Genomic DNA, 15,714 nt, shown 5'->3' with positions numbered 1-15,714 from the left:
TTATTAGTATGAAAAGCAGATTAGACATGACCGGAAATAATAACATATACTGCTAAATAAAACAAAGCATAATTTTAACACTTATTGTTTACTCTTTTTCAGCTATGTTACAGCCTCTAAAATGTTAATCCTGTGCAAGAGTCTGCAGAGAGTGACAGCTGAGCACCAGACCAGAGTAACCACAGGGAAAGTGAAAGAGTTAGTGGATGCTCTCTGTGCATCCATGGACAGAATATTCCACAGAATGGAATATAACACTGTTCTGTCAGAAACCAACCAAAAAGCTGGCCATTAATGACAATAGAGCAGTTGATGAAGCTCTTCAGAGAATAACTGCAGCAGCAGCAAGATCCAGCCAGTCAACTCCACTGCCAGGGGGCCAAGAGGGAGAAGAGGCAGCACGAACAAGAGGAGCCACAAGCATCTGCTGTTTGGAGGTTATTTGAAGAACGAGCAACTGGAGACGCTACAAGAAGGAATCCCTCAGCAGATGCAATACTGGAAGTGAGGTCATATCTTGAGGAGCCCCTTCTCCAGAGAAGTGCAGACCCACTGAGCTGGTGGGAGACCAAGGGTTCAGTCTACCCACGTCTTACACATGTGATGGCACGGAAACTGTGTATTGTTGCAACATCCGTCCCCTCAGAGTGAATCTTCTCCAAAACAGGGCAGATAACACATTTTAATTTATATTTTGTTGTGTGATTCGCTAAGCTTGTCTATGTTGTTTCACTGTAAATAGTTAAAAGTTCATAAATATACAATCAGAGATTGGACCTTTTTGTCTAATTGAGATGGGTCTTTGTTTTTGGACTTTAAAATGTATTCTTTGTAGCACTCTGTTCCATGTTGAGTATATAAATATGGCCATTTAAATAAACATTAAATATAATGTTTGCTTTTACATAAATAATTCATTTTACACCATTTTTGGTAATAAATTAATTTAAGCAACAAAGCAAAAATCTGATGAGCCACTTGGAAGTCAAAAGAACCAGCTTGCTAAAAACTGATCAGGGTGAGATGGGGTGATTACATGCCTTCAGGAGTAGCAACAGCCCCTTTTGAGTTGGTATCAATAGTTAAAGCTCTGGTTTTAGTTCGCATGCATCATTATTAACCATCACATTCTTAAATGAATTGTACAAAGAGGATAAACTCTGAGATGAAGTGGGTGGCTCTTAAAAGAGCCTTTGTGTTTCAGTATCAATGGATCAGGATCAGGTTTAGCCTCCGAAGCCGTACAGGGTGCGACCCTGTCTCTTCAGAGCGTAGACCACGTCCATGGCGGTGACGGTCTTCCTCTTGGCGTGCTCGGTGTAGGTGACGGCGTCACGGATGACGTTCTCCAGGAACACCTTGAGCACACCGCGGGTCTCCTCGTAGATCAGACCGGAGATACGCTTCACTCCGCCGCGGCGAGCCAGACGGCGGATGGCGGGTTTGGTGATCCCCTGGATGTTATCACGGAGCACTTTACGGTGACGCTTGGCGCCTCCTTTACCGAGTCCTTTACCTCCCTTACCGCGTCCACTCATGTTTGACAATAGTTGGATCGTCTAATAACCTGAACACAGCTCGACCGTCTGTATTTAAAGCTGGTCTGCGGACGTGAAGGAGGACACATGGCCCGAGTGTCGCTGGGCGGTGCTAAACTCAGTGGTCCTGAGCGGCCTGTCACTGCAGAGTCACACGTTCGACTCCGCCCACACTGAGCAGCCCCCCGCCTTTCTTTTTTGTTTGAGGTTCAGAATCACTTTTATTGGCCAAGAATGTGTGAACACAAATAAAGGAAACAAATAAATATTGTAGGGATATACATGGCGAGGATGGTTGTCGTCAGTGTATACATGTGCGTTTATAGTAGGCTATATACAGCATCAGAGTCAGAAATACTTTATTGATCCCAGGGGGAAAGTATACACTACCATGCTCCCATTCAAGAGTAGAAAGTAGCATGAATTTAGAAATGAGAGTATATACAAAAATAAAATAAATATACACATTTATAATATTTAAGTGAAAAATAAAAGTAAAAAATATACAATAACAATGTGTGTGTGTATATATATATATATATATTGCACTGTTGCATATGTATATATGTATTTCACTCAAGACATTTAAAGAATAAATAATGAGTTAGTATATGGCAGGTGAAATAGGTCCAGAATCAGTCTGTCTATTCTGAGTGTCTGACACAGAGGGAGGAGTTGAACAGTTTGATGGACAATGAGTCTCCCACTGAAGCTGCTCTTGTGTCCGACCAGTATGTCATGGAGAGGATGTGAAGCATCCTCCTCTCTGACACCACCGTCAGAGAGTCCAGCTCCATCCCCACAATGTCACTGGCCTTGCGGATCAGTTTGTGGAGTCTGTTGGAGTCCGCCACCCTCAGCCTGCTGCCCCAGCATGCAACAGCATAGAGGATAGCACTGGCCACCACAGACTCACCAGCATCCTCAGCATAGTCCGGCAGATGTTGAGGCATTAGTGTTCTTCGCCCAGTCCAGTTTATTGTCTATGTGAACTCCCAGGTACTTGTAATCCTCTACAACGTCCACACTGACCCCCTGGATGGAAACAGGGGTCATCGGCACCTCGGTCCTCCTCAGATCAACAGTCAGCTCCTTTGTCTTTGTCACGTTGAGCTGCAGGTGCAGCTTTCTGTTGCTATCTCTTATGTTAACGGGTCGGTTTTGACCTGTGTCTTAAATCAGCCATAAAATACCCTAAAAACAATTATTTATCATCCAATTTGTTTCTTACCTCTTGGTTACCTTGTTAGGCTTCCTTATCCATGAAAAGATTGGTTTTAATATTTTTGGTGTTCTTTTGACAGCATACCCCTCGTTTTCAATAAAAAAGAAAAATGGTAAAATTAACCTTGAGAGAATTATATAAATAAATAAAAGGTTGTTATGTTACCGGACTATTAATGAGGGGTATTAGAAAACATCTCTTAAATAAATTTGTTTTATTTATTTATTTATTTTAATATCATTAACTATAGTAACATCTATGGTGTTACGGGTCAATTTCGACCCATATATATTTACTTGAAAAAGAAAGAAAAAGGCATATGACTTTAAAAAAGTTTTTTTAAAGTCATATCGAGGACTACATGTTTTCCTTGGTTTTTCTCAGGGATGCCACTCGCAGATTTGCCTGTGTAAATCTGTAAATTCCATACATAGCTGGTTTTTGCATCACAGGCTGCCCAGATTTTTATGCCGTATTTGCCTGGCTTACTGGGCATGTATTGCTGGAAGGGGCATTTTCCACGGAAAGGGACAAAACGTTCATCCACTGTCACCTCTGGCCCCGGGTTGAACATCAGCGGAAGGAGCTGCACCCATCTCTCCCAGACATCCCTGATGGGAGCAAGCTTGTCAGATTTTGATCAGTGGCCCCATTGCTGGATCTGTACACTCCAGCAAGAAGAAGAACACCAATATAAGCATCCAGGTATTCCTCATCAATGTCATTCCACATGTCGCCGTGGACTTTTTTTCCTTCAAGGTTTGTCATTACAATGATGACTTTTACGATATTGACATTTACCTCTGCAGGTTGTGTGACATTCAACATATGATGAAATTCGGCATCTGGTACGGCCTGCGTAAGTACAAAGTTTATGATAGTGGTTATCATGTTATATAAGAATCTGTTACATCTAGTAGCTGCTGGCTGTAAATATTTAGGAAGAACTGAGCTCAATGTAAGAACTAGTTTCTGTGATGACAGACTTCATAAACACTGATGTTATCAGTAGCTCAAGTTGAACTTGAACACAGCAACCAGCTGCAGCTGCGATGGAGTCAGTTCAACACCTCGACAGCGAAGGCCCCACGAGACTGGAAGATCCAGCTGCACTCACCTGGGAAAGCGGAGACACTGCTGCAGCCAATCACAGAGCAGCCTGCTGCACTACCTGTTTACATCAGAGCGTGATGACACAACATGTTAAACATTAAAAAAGGTTGAGTTTATTTATTCACATATCATGAATGATGACGTCTGAAAATAATCTGAAGCATGTGGATCAGTAAAGACTGAAGATCAGTCTGCACATGTTACACATGTACACACACACACACAAACTGACATGAAGGAAAACCACACTAGAGTATGTAATAGTCTTTTATATTTAAACATTAATATTGGCAATATAAACCCTGATCAAGCATGTGTCTTGATGTGAATATATAATATATAACACTTGAAATAACATCAAGTTAGTAATTCATTTATTTTATTTAAGTGTCTTAACTTCAACGTGAAAAATAATTGGTATTATTACAATTAATAATGATGACGGTGTAAGAAGGAGTGCTACCGCAGGTCGTTCATTCCTACAGCTATAAGACTGTTTAACTGTATCTGTGCATACATTATATTTTCGGTATTTATTTTTGTCCCCCATATTTTTGTATATCTGTATTTATTATTTGTATATTGTTTTTCTTTTTAAAAAAATTATTATTGACACAGAACTTGTCTTTGCCGCAGTGACTTGTAAATTTCCCCGCTCTGGGATTAATAAAATCTTAATCTTATCATGATTATCTTTAAAATAATTGGTTCATTTAACAGCAGCAGAGGAAGAAGCTCTTTAGTTCAGAGTGAGGTGGCTCTTAAAAGAGCCTTTGTGTTGTTGTAAACAGGTCTGGGGTCAGTTTAAGCCCTCTCTCCGCGGATGCGGCGGGCCAGCTGGATGTCCTTAGGCATGATGGTGACCCTCTTGGCGTGGATGGCGCACAGGTTGGTGTCCTCGAACAGGCCGACCAGGTAAGCCTCGCTGGCCTCCTGCAGAGCCATGACGGCGGAGCTCTGGAAGCGCAGGTCGGTCTTGAAGTCCTGAGCGATCTCCCTCACCAGGCGCTGGAAGGGCAGCTTGCGGATCAGCAGCTCGGTGGACTTCTGGTAGCGGCGGATCTCTCTGAGAGCCACGGTACCGGGCCTATAACGATGGGGCTTCTTCACTCCGCCGGTGGCCGGGGCGCTCTTACGGGCGGCCTTGGTCGCCAGCTGCTTCCTGGGGGCTTTGCCTCCGGTGGATTTACGGGCAGTCTGCTTGGTTCTTGCCATCTTAACTTGTTTCTCTGATCGGGAGAAGAGTGTAATAAAGAGAGGAGACACGCTGCTCTTAAACTGTGAACCGGTGACGCTTCTTCAGACCTCCGGATCCTGATTGGTGAGGGGCTCCTCCTGGAGCTCAGCACCGCCCAGAGGAGCGACCCACCGCCTGAATCTCAGCTGCTTATTGGCGAGAAATCCGTTCAAAACTTCCGCCAAAGTTCAGAGCGGGCCGCCCTCTGCTGCTCTGCTGGAAGCCCCTTTTCTGGTTGGTCTTGAAGAACCTCCCCGCGCGCTCCGCGGATGTATAAAAAGGGGTTTGGGCTGTCGGAGACACAGTTTCTTTGAGTACCGTCTCTAAAGAGCAGATATAACGATGAGTGGACGAGGCAAAACCGGAGGAAAAGCCAGAGCTAAGGCCAAGACCCGCTCCTCTCGTGCCGGGCTTCAGTTCCCGGTCGGCCGTGTTCACAGGCTGCTCAGGAAGGGTAACTATGCTCAGCGTGTCGGTGCCGGAGCCCCCGTCTATCTGGCGGCGGTGCTGGAGTACCTGACCGCTGAGATCCTGGAGCTGGCCGGGAACGCTGCCCGCGACAACAAGAAGACCAGGATCATCCCCCGTCACCTGCAGCTGGCCGTCCGCAACGACGAGGAGCTCAACAAGCTGCTGGGCGGAGTCACCATCGCTCAGGGCGGCGTGCTGCCCAACATCCAGGCGGTCCTGCTGCCCAAGAAGACCGAGAAGCCCGCCAAGAAGTAAACACCCGGAACCGGCTGACAACAACCAAAACAACGGCTCTTTTAAGAGCCACACACTTCTGACTAAAGAGCGACTTCCTTTGTGTGCTGATTGTTTATTTCAATCATTTTGTCTGTGGAACAAAAGCTCAACATCTCTGATCCCATGAAACATTAAATACACGATACATAAGCATCGTTAAAAGAAACATAATAAAACACAATAGTGTTAAATTTATCACAACATGATTTATTTAATTTAAAACCTTTTAATCAAGCCAAGAAAATGTGGAAATATCAGCGAAATTTTAGGTAGACAGGGTAGACTGTTTATTATATATTTTCGTAAAATGAAAATGTTTTAACACTACATTTTGACTTACAATTCAGTTTATTTATTTTCTAACGTGACATCAACATGATTAACTGGAATCCAGCTTTCTGTCTGTCTGCACTGAAAAGACGTTTCTCTCCATCATGTCAGGAGTTATTATCAACTATGTGAATGATGTGAAATATTAATGAAGAACGTCTTTGTTCGTAAGTGAAGACAAAGATATTACCCCCCTACAACCACACAAAAACCGCCCATTACTGCACCAGACAGCAAAATAATTAAATGTGAATTAGCTGTTGGGGGGGGGGGGGACTGCTCAAATCTGAGGTTTATTTATTCTTCTTGTGTTTCTCCTTTAATATAAGTTTAAAGATTAAAATAAGTGTATTTAGTATGTATATAGCTGTGTACTTCACAATCAGAATCAGAAATACTTTATTGATCCCCGGGGGGGGGGGGAAATTGTACAGTACCGGTGCTACCATTCAAGAGTTAAGTACCATAATTTAGAACTAAAAGTGTGTACAAAATATAAAAATAAGAAATAGAAAATAAAAAATATACACATTTACAGTATTTAAGTGAACAATGAGGTAAAAAATATATACAATAGCAATGTATATGTATGTATGTGTTGCACTGAAGTGTATGACTATCTATCTATTGCACTTGAACATTTAAGAATAAATAGTGACAGTATATGAAACTTGATTGTGTTACTCTTCCTCCTCTTTAACACTAAAAACATTTGTAATATAATTATTTTCTAATGTGTGCTGTTCATGACAACAGTAAGAATAAGTGGGACCAGGCTCTTTCAGGATGATGTGGTGGCTCTTAAAAGAGCCTTTTGTCGGGACGTTGATCATCAGACTGATGGCAGCTCACTTCTTCTTGGGTGCTGCCTTCTTCACTTTGGGCTTGGCAGCCTTCTTTACGGGGGTCTTTTTGGCTGCGGGGGTCTTTTTGGCTGCGGGGGCCTTTTTGACCACCTTCTTGGGGCTCTTGGTGACCTTCTTGGGGCTCTTGGCTGTTTTCTTGGCCGCTGCGGGTTTCTTCACCTTCTTCGGAGACTTCTTAGCGGCTGCTGGCTTCTTGGCTGCCGCTGTCTTGGGCTTTTTGGCCGCTGCGGGCTTCTTGGCTGCTGCGGGCTTCTTGGCTTTAGGAGCGGCTTTCTTGGCTGCTGCGGGCTTCTTGGCCTTGGTGTCCGCCGTCTTGTTCATCTTGAACGAGCCGGAGGCCCCTGTCCCTTTGGTCTGGACAAGAGTCCCCTTGATCACCAGGCTCTTGATCGCGGTCTTGACGCGGGCCCTGTTCTTGTCCACATCGTAGCCTCCGGCAGCCAGAGCCTTCTTGAGGGCGGCCGCGGACACGCCGCTCCGCTCCTTGGACGCGGCCACAGCTTTAACGATGAGCTCGCCGACGCTGGGGCCGGTCTTCTTCGGCTTGGAAACCTTCTTCTTGGCTGCTTTGGCCGGGGCGGCGGCCGGAGCTGGAGCTACTTCTGCCATTGTCTTGTTGTAGTTGAGTTCCTCCTCACGATAACACGAGAGTCTGAGTGTTGGAGAGTTCCGAGCAGGAGGCTGCACTTAAACACACCATGAGAACCGTGGAGACTCAGCCCGGCTCCTGCCCCTCGGTGCAGTCTGGATGCCGCCACTTGTGTTTTCTGTGCACCGATAAAAGAGTCCAGACTACATGTGGGAGCAGGTCTGCGGGCTGACAGTGGAGGCAGCCGGTAGCGGACTCGTGTCTCTTCATATTGAAGTCATGTTGAGCTCTGATGCGCTCTGCACTTTGTTTGTGGAGCCTCCAAACTTCACATATTCACCGCCGTGGCCGCCACTTTCCCCTCTCATTTCTCTCCTAAAAGGTTTTAAAAAGCGTCAGAGCTCCGTCAAAAGCCGTTTTCCAGCTGAGCCACATGTTTGTTCAGAGACTCAAAGTAAAAACAATCATCTGTTGATCATCAGTTTGTAATAAACTCAAGTTCTTCTGGCGGCAGCAAACACACTGATGATGGCTGAGGCTGATGGTGCCGTTCAGCCAGACTTCCTGTCAGAGCTGCTCACTGTCAACATGTCCTCTGCTCAGGACAACTTTTGTGTACAGCACTTTATATTTATTTAGTTCACTTTGTTGCAGAATGTTCTGAATGATCCACATGAACTCTACAGCAGAGCAGGAAAAACACAGGGAGATAAAATTGTGCCACAATTATTTTAATATTAGTGATGTTTCCACCAGATATTAATCAATAAAAACAGTCATGTAAAAATGTCAAATTATGTACCAAACATACTTGGGGAACAAATCATGGGAGCACCCAACCTCAACAGTCAATTAAAAATCCCTTTAATTAAAAATGTGTCAAATGCACTGAGTGGAGGAGCTGCATGGACGGCTGGAAATAAGACCACTGGAGTAAATTAAATGAGAGCTACGTCTGAAATTCCATATTATCAATTATTGTTTGGTGATTTCATAGCAGAATGTAAACATTTGAACAATAATTGGACTGGCTCAGCCACTGCAGTGATTTATAAATGAATTAATGGAGGTTTGGTTGCATATGAATATGTATCTGATGCCTCTAGGTAACAAAAACGGTCATGAAAAAGTCTGTTGTTCTGGATTTGTTGTTAACTGAGTATCGTAGTATTTCCTATACACATATACTTAAAAAGAAGATTTGTGTTTTAGCAACAGAAAACAAGGAACATTCCCACCACATTTGCCCAGGTTCCCGCAGAGACAGACACCTGCTGGTCTTTGAAGGGGCGTGGGGGAATCTCGAAATGCTTGTTGATAGTGATTTGGAGGAGGATGTGTCAGAGCAGGAAGACAACGTGGCAGCTCTTCCTCCCTCCAGCCATTGAAAAAATTGTCATTGCAATGACAAACATGGAGGGGATTAATCGTTATGGTCAAGAATGTTAGACCATGGATGCGACTGACCTACATGCCTACATGGGGCTTCTAATACTGGCCAGTGTGTACAGGTCCCGAGGTGAGGCTGCTTCTAGTCTGTGGAACGCTGAGACGGGAAGTCCAATATTTCGAGCCACCATGTTCCTGGAAATGTTCTGTACCATATCGGCGGTGCTCAGATTTGACAATCGTGAGACAAGACCTGCACGCCATGTCACTGACAAACTGGCAGCAATCAGGGATGTCTGGGACCAACTCAATAAAATATATTTAAATCATTATGGCTTTTATGTTTTTATGTCTTATGTAAGACAGGACATGATACTGTGTAATAGTAGATGTTTTTCTCCAAAAACGAGTGCTGTAAAACTTAAAAAATACACTTTCCCTGCTCTCTGAAACATTTATTAAGGATTAATCATACATTTATTAATGTGACATAGGCTATTTAGACATTCTAAATAGATCTGTAGTTTGAAATTTGGTATAGACACTTACTATGAGGGAATTCTTGGTCAATTTTGACCTGGACCATACTGTGAAGGCATAAAATATGAACAGTATGTAAGGGTTAAGGTTTCAGTTCACTGCCATCTCTCTGCAACCCAGAAGACTGCAGAGAGAAGTCTGAATGAAGGAAGAGAATCCATCCGAGACGCTGCTGGGAAAGAAATATAATGCACACAGCCGATGGTAGAACTTATAGCTGGTCCAACTTTGAACACTTTCATTTTCAACATGTTAACACATCGTCAGGGAAACGTTGGCTGCGTTCAGACCAAAGATCCAGTCATCAGCCGTGCAGCAGCTCTTCCACAACATCAAATAAACTTTGAGACATTTTAAAGAAACTTTTAGTGACATGATGAAAAATCATAAAAAAACATAATATAGATAAACCTTCTAGAAAGGTAGTATTTCTGCTGACATCATGGGTTAATGTTTTTCTTAAACAATAATTCAATTGAATGCCACTACAGGACATCAGCTCTTTGAGTTGATTCAGTGGCTCTTAAAAGAGCCTTTGAGTCATTTTAGTTTTGTTTGTATGAACCCAGGTTTTCTTCATCAGGCTCTGTGTCTTTCCCATGAAACGGGGTGTTTGACGTGTCACTTGAGTCTTCTTCAGCACAAAACTGACCGGTCACGAGCCTCACACTTCCGTCAAGAGGAGCAGGTTGTTATCATGGAGAGCTATGAAGAATATAAAAAATATTACAGCAAAAGTGTTGTTTGTTGCTGCAAATAAGGAGAGAGAAGAATGCTGGCAGAAAATTGTTAATCGTGTAAAGTCGTAAATCAGCTGAGAATCTACATCTCTAACAGAGAATATCAACAGGAAAAGAATTAGGGTTTCGCTTTTTACAGCGGATTTAAATCCGAAACTCTGAACATAACCTCATCCGAGCAGGTTAGGTGTGCAGCATTAATTATGATGGTGATCTAGCCAGGTTAAAATAGAGCCATCTTTGTGACATTAAAAACTCTGACACAGATTACCTAAGCAATTAATCTCGCTTCGTACACCCCTCGGGTCGATTCACATACTAAACACTGTGCAAAAATATTCACAATAATATCAATATCAATATCAATATTATCTGCTAGCTAACGTCAACCACCGCTATGGAAAACCCCAGTGCATAGACGGGTACATGAAACAGGCGATTTACCACTAAACTATCATTTAGCATATATCATACTCTGAGGGAACAAGCTCTTTCCTGTTGGGTACGAGAGGCTTTGCATCCCCATTAACCTGAAGAAGGTTGTAAACAGTAGTGAGCGGATGCAGCGCAGTTTGCTGTCTCAGCCCAAACGGCACCCGTAGCCTCAAACTCACGGCTAAATACTGACACCTACTGACACAACCGAGCATAACAGGACATACAATTGACGGATGGACCTAAACGACTGTGGTGGTCGCAAATAAGTTTTTGTTCTTTTTACAAAAAAATAAATAACTTTTAACTCTTACAATAGAAACATAGACGCAAGAAACAGACACGATGTTGCTGCCTTCAAGTCATCTGTATTACCACCGACCGGCAAGCAACACGCGCCCTCTAGTGGACGGACCCGGAAGCAGGTGTAAACAGAGACCAGATTAATCAAATCCTGACTCCACTCTAGAGCAAAGGATTACCAGTAAACTGACTTTAATTTAAATGTATATGGAGAATTACGAAACAAAAAAAGGTATGTACTAAATAAACCTATTCAAGATATTAAAATAACTCCAGTGTCCTTTTTTTCTTTACATCTATTTCAATGCTCACATTACATAGTGTATATTCTTATATCCGTTACATGAGCATCATATATTCAACACAATGAAAACATTCAGGGGATGTTCATTCTAAATTTAGACTTTACACCCAGGGACACATTCACGAGCTACCCAGCAGCAAAGGAGTGCAATATAATACATTACTCTGAAATAGGCTGTCCTACATTACGTTCAGTACAGATTGATGCTACCACTTTAGTAACTTGTATTACACATTTCAATACAGGACTTCTGCCCCATTGTGATATTACCCAGTGAAAATAAGTACTTCACAATGAGTTTGTAGTAAGAACTGCTTACTTGTTGTATTTGTATACACTGCTGTTTCATACTTTTTAAATTTGGTTGATAGTTCAGTATCTGTATCCAAGTATGAGCCTATACTGTATAAAGTTGACATGACTGTAGCAGGACAGCAGCTCTTAGTTGAAGTGGTGGGTGGCTCTTAAAAGAGCCTTTGTGTTGTTGGGATGAACAGCGGGTTTACTTGGAGCTGGTGTACTTGGTCACGGCCTTGGTCCCCTCGGACACGGCGTGCTTGGCCAGCTCACCGGGCAGCAGCAGGCGGACGGCGGTCTGGATCTCCCTGGAGGTGATGGTGGAGCGCTTGTTGTAGTGAGCCAGGCGGGAAGCCTCACCGGCGATGCGCTCAAAGATGTCGCTCACGAAGGAGTTCATGATGCCCATGGCCTTGGAGGAGATACCGGTATCAGGGTGGACCTGCTTCAGTACCTTGTACACGTAGATAGCATAGCTCTCCCTCCTGGTCTTTCTCCTCTTCTTTCCGCTCTTGGTGGCTTTAGACACGGCTTTCTTTGAGCCCTTCTTCGGCGCTTTGACAGTTTCCGGCATTTTCAATCGTGATTGATTTTCTCGAAATAAGTGATTCATCAGTGCGCCAGACGCTGTATGTATAATTGCTTGATGCAAATTTTAGTGTGCTGTTGCTCACAGAGGATTGGATGGATTGTTGTGCTCAAGACTGAGCATGCGCTAACACAAAGTGACTGCAGTCTGACCAGATTCTTTAAATGACGGACTTGAAACTGAGGAAAATATTGAATATATATAAAACATTATTGTTGTATTAATACGTTTCGACAAAAAGTAAGATCAATTCAAATTCATAATTACATGTTATTGATACAGCCCAATACTTCAATAAAATTTGTCTACACCCTCTTAAAATAATGGCCCATGTCATTTTTTCAGGTTTTTCAGAAAACACAAAAAACTGAACCAAATATTAAATATATGATATTTTTGAATAATTTCACTCAAACAGATATAGATGACTATTGACATACTAATAACAATGTCTGTCAATTATGTAACAAAAGAGGAATAAATGACTTGACAAATTTTTTAACATGCCTTTGTGACTTAAGCAATTTTAAACCTTCAACTCTGATTACCAATATTATGCTCAAGTGAGATTTTCATTAAATAAAAACACAAAAGTAAAGAGGATCCTTTGTATTTTTTTAGTTATACACATCATTTCTAGCTGTTAGAATAAAATACGGTATATCTTAAATAGATCATGTAATGTGGAAAAAATGAGACAAAAGCTGTAGATGAAATATTGTTTGAAAAGAGTTAACAGAAAGCCTATCACTTGTAACAGCCACAGATTCTGGAGCCTTTCCACTCTTTGCTAAATGCTAGCTTCATGGACTTAGCTATTTTGCTGACTAAAAAGACTAAATAACTATGTAATATTTATAGCCTAGCCTAAATTATAGTAAACCTCATCACTTACCAATAGGGGACGAGCCCTGAATCATGGAAATAACTTCAGTGAGGAGGTAGATTTTCGTTCTTCTTGAAGCAGCCGCCATCTTGAAAAGCTTGTAAAATTGCCTATGTCACATTGTCATTTGACTTAGGCAAAATAAAACGGCCTAAGTCACACTCTTGACACTCAGGTCATTATACTACAGGGGTAGACTCGCATTATCAGTTCAACTGAGGATGTAAGCGATTTTACCTGAGGTGGCCAGCATCATGAGGAGATGATTTAGGCAAAAAAAAAATTTTGTCAAAAAATGACATAGGCCATTATTTTAGGAAGGTGACAATATCTTAAGAGTGAGGTCTTTTCTGTAGCTAATGCGAACTAGCTTACTAAATAACTTGCATAAAATGCATCATTTCCTGCATGCCAAAAGGAAAAATGGGTGAGAACATGAAATGGAAAGTTTTCATTAACTGAATCTAGGCATAATCACTTTTTATATGAATTCAGAAACTATATATGCTATATTAAAGCTATAGCAGTGCCAAATGTTTTGAACAAAGACGAACTTGTCCTCTGACTGATTGATACGAACATAGCCTACACATAAATAGATTAGAAATGCATGGAATCATCTTACTACAAGTAAGTAGCTTCGAGACACATGGAAATGTTATGTATGGTTTTTTTTCTTTATTCATTTTAATTATCTATATCGACCAACCTGCAGAATCAGTCTGAATGACAAGTTTTGTTTTCATCTGTAACTGAAATTGATTTTATGTATAATTGATACTGAAAAGTACATACATTTGTAGACTGGTTTTAATTAAACTGGTTTCTTACATGATTAGAAAAACTAAGGTTTCTTTTTACAGTTTAACATTGGCAAGACCCAGTAGTAGAATGAAATTCAACACGTTCTTAGGCTTCCTATAATCTAAATACTTTAGGCTGCATATAATATTTATATAGACCACATGATGAACTATGTAGATGAAGTGGGTGGCTCTTAAAAGACCCTTTGAGTTTCTCTATCTGCAGATCAGGATCAGATTTAACCTCCAAAGCCATACAGGGTGCGTCCCTGTCTCTTCAGAGCGTAGACCTGTTGGTGTGCTAACAGGGTAGCAACTTTTTATGGTAAGAGAAGAGCACCTAGTGCCTCCACTCTCATGCTCCCAAATACACGGCGAGCTGGAAGGGGAAGGGAGAGCTCTTTCTCCAGTTTATTGTGATGCCCAGGCTCGACAGATGTGATACCAATTTCATCATCTGTAATGTGGCTTCCTCCCTGGATCGAGGCGAGGTCCACACAACAAGTGGAGGGCAATCTAAAGTTTTTTTTCTGTACTGAGCACATGAGGGATGAACACATTAGCAATAGCCTTAGAGGGTGAAGCCTATATAAAATAGAACACAGGTTTTTGTCTCTGAAAACAAAAATTTAATTTAAATGTATTTTCACTTTTATTTATTCTATATTATTTATTTATTGGTAAGATAATTTAAGTGTGGTAATTATTAAGGAGTCTTTAGCCTTCTAAACATACTGTAGGTTAAATTTTATTTGACGTGAAATATGTTTTGAGCTGTCACTTTTTAACGTGCGCATGCGCAGAACGTGCATGCAGCCTGTAAGAGTCGCTTCTGATCCTGATTCTGATTTTTATTCTGAAAATCCTGTACACCGTAAAGCGGAAGTCTTGTAGTTAATACAGAAACGTCACACGAGCGCCTCGCTGATTGGGCGATCATACTACTACATTTAGCCACCAATGAACGAGCAGCTGCGTCGCTATATAAATCCGGCTTTCTCCCTCTGGACTCCACTTATTTCGACTCTCAACAAATAAACAAAATGTCTGGACGTGGCAAAGGAGCTGGTAAAGCTAGGGCTAAGGCTAAGAGCCGTTCCTCTCGTGCCGGGCTTCAGTTCCCAGTCGGCCGTGTTCACAGGCTGCTCAGGAAGGGTAACTATGCTCAGCGTGTCGGTGCCGGAGCCCCCGTCTATCTGGCGGCGGTGCTGGAGTACCTGACCGCTGAGATCCTGGAGCTGGCCGGGAACGCTGCCCGCGACAACAAGAAGACCAGGATCATCCCCCGTCACCTGCAGCTGGCCGTCCGCAACGACGAGGAGCTCAACAAGCTGCTGGGCGGAGTCACCATCGCTCAGGGCGGCGTGCTGCCCAACATCCAGGCGGTCCTGCTGCCCAAGAAGACCGAGAAGCCCGCCAAGAAGTAAACACCCGGAACAGGCTGACAACAAACAAAACAACGGCTCTTTTAAGAGCCACACACTTCCGACTAAGAGCGACTTCCCCTTATATAGTGATAGTTACGCTCAATAATGTGTAATGTCTATAATTTTTAAAGGTCAAATATGTATCTCACATCCATCCCGTAGTATTTCATTAACTTTTAGTTAATGGCCGTTACTATTAACAATGACAAAGGTAGGTGGGCGGTCATTACACAGCCACTAAAGAATCATGATGGGCGCTTGTACAAATGTTAAGTTAATTAAAAGTTAATATATAATCGAACCATGGTTAACAGGAATGTTTGTTACAAATTATATTGAAAAATAAACCCTGATAT

General features: G+C 42.3%; 4 protein-coding genes and 2 pseudogenes across 5 annotated transcripts; 1 reads left to right on the top strand and 5 right to left on the bottom strand.

Annotated features, from left to right (window-relative positions):
• Positions 1-15,714, bottom strand: part of LOC139294837 (histone H2AX-like) — a 36,013-nt pseudogene that overhangs the window by 14,851 nt on the left and 5,448 nt on the right.
• Positions 1,227-1,538, bottom strand: LOC139295687 (histone H4). Its single transcript, XM_070917921.1, has one exon. The coding sequence runs from the start codon at positions 1,536-1,538 to the stop codon at positions 1,227-1,229; it is 312 nt and encodes a 103-aa protein (XP_070774022.1).
• On the bottom strand, positions 4,681-5,091 carry LOC139295281 (histone H3). Its single transcript, XM_070917446.1, has one exon. It carries the CDS (start codon positions 5,089-5,091, stop codon positions 4,681-4,683), a length of 411 nt encoding a protein of 136 aa, XP_070773547.1.
• Positions 5,456-15,358, top strand: LOC139294796 (histone H2A type 1-like). Its single transcript, XM_070916725.1, has 3 exons — positions 5,456-5,835; positions 8,093-8,108; positions 14,972-15,358. The coding sequence occupies exons 1-3, from the start codon at positions 5,456-5,458 to the stop codon at positions 15,356-15,358; spliced, it is 783 nt and encodes a 260-aa protein (XP_070772826.1).
• Positions 7,039-7,668, bottom strand: LOC139294910 (histone H1-like). Of its 2 annotated transcripts, XM_070916901.1 has the most exons (2): positions 7,147-7,668; positions 7,039-7,086 (listed from the first exon to the last, which is right to left on the bottom strand). In XM_070916901.1, exons 1-2 carry the CDS (start codon positions 7,663-7,665, stop codon positions 7,039-7,041), a joined length of 567 nt encoding a protein of 188 aa, XP_070773002.1. In that variant the 5' UTR covers positions 7,666-7,668. The 2 variants fall into 2 exon arrangements, with proteins under 2 accessions (XP_070773002.1, XP_070773001.1); XM_070916900.1 differs by having other exon boundaries at positions 7,039-7,668.
• LOC139295040 (histone H2B 1/2-like) lies at positions 11,847-12,365 on the bottom strand (annotated as a pseudogene).

The sequence above is a fragment of the Enoplosus armatus genome, chromosome 13 (assembly GCF_043641665.1).
Source record: "Enoplosus armatus isolate fEnoArm2 chromosome 13, fEnoArm2.hap1, whole genome shotgun sequence".
Lineage (NCBI taxonomy): Eukaryota > Metazoa > Chordata > Actinopteri > Centrarchiformes > Enoplosidae > Enoplosus > Enoplosus armatus.
This window is presented reverse-complemented; position numbering and strand designations above follow the sequence as displayed.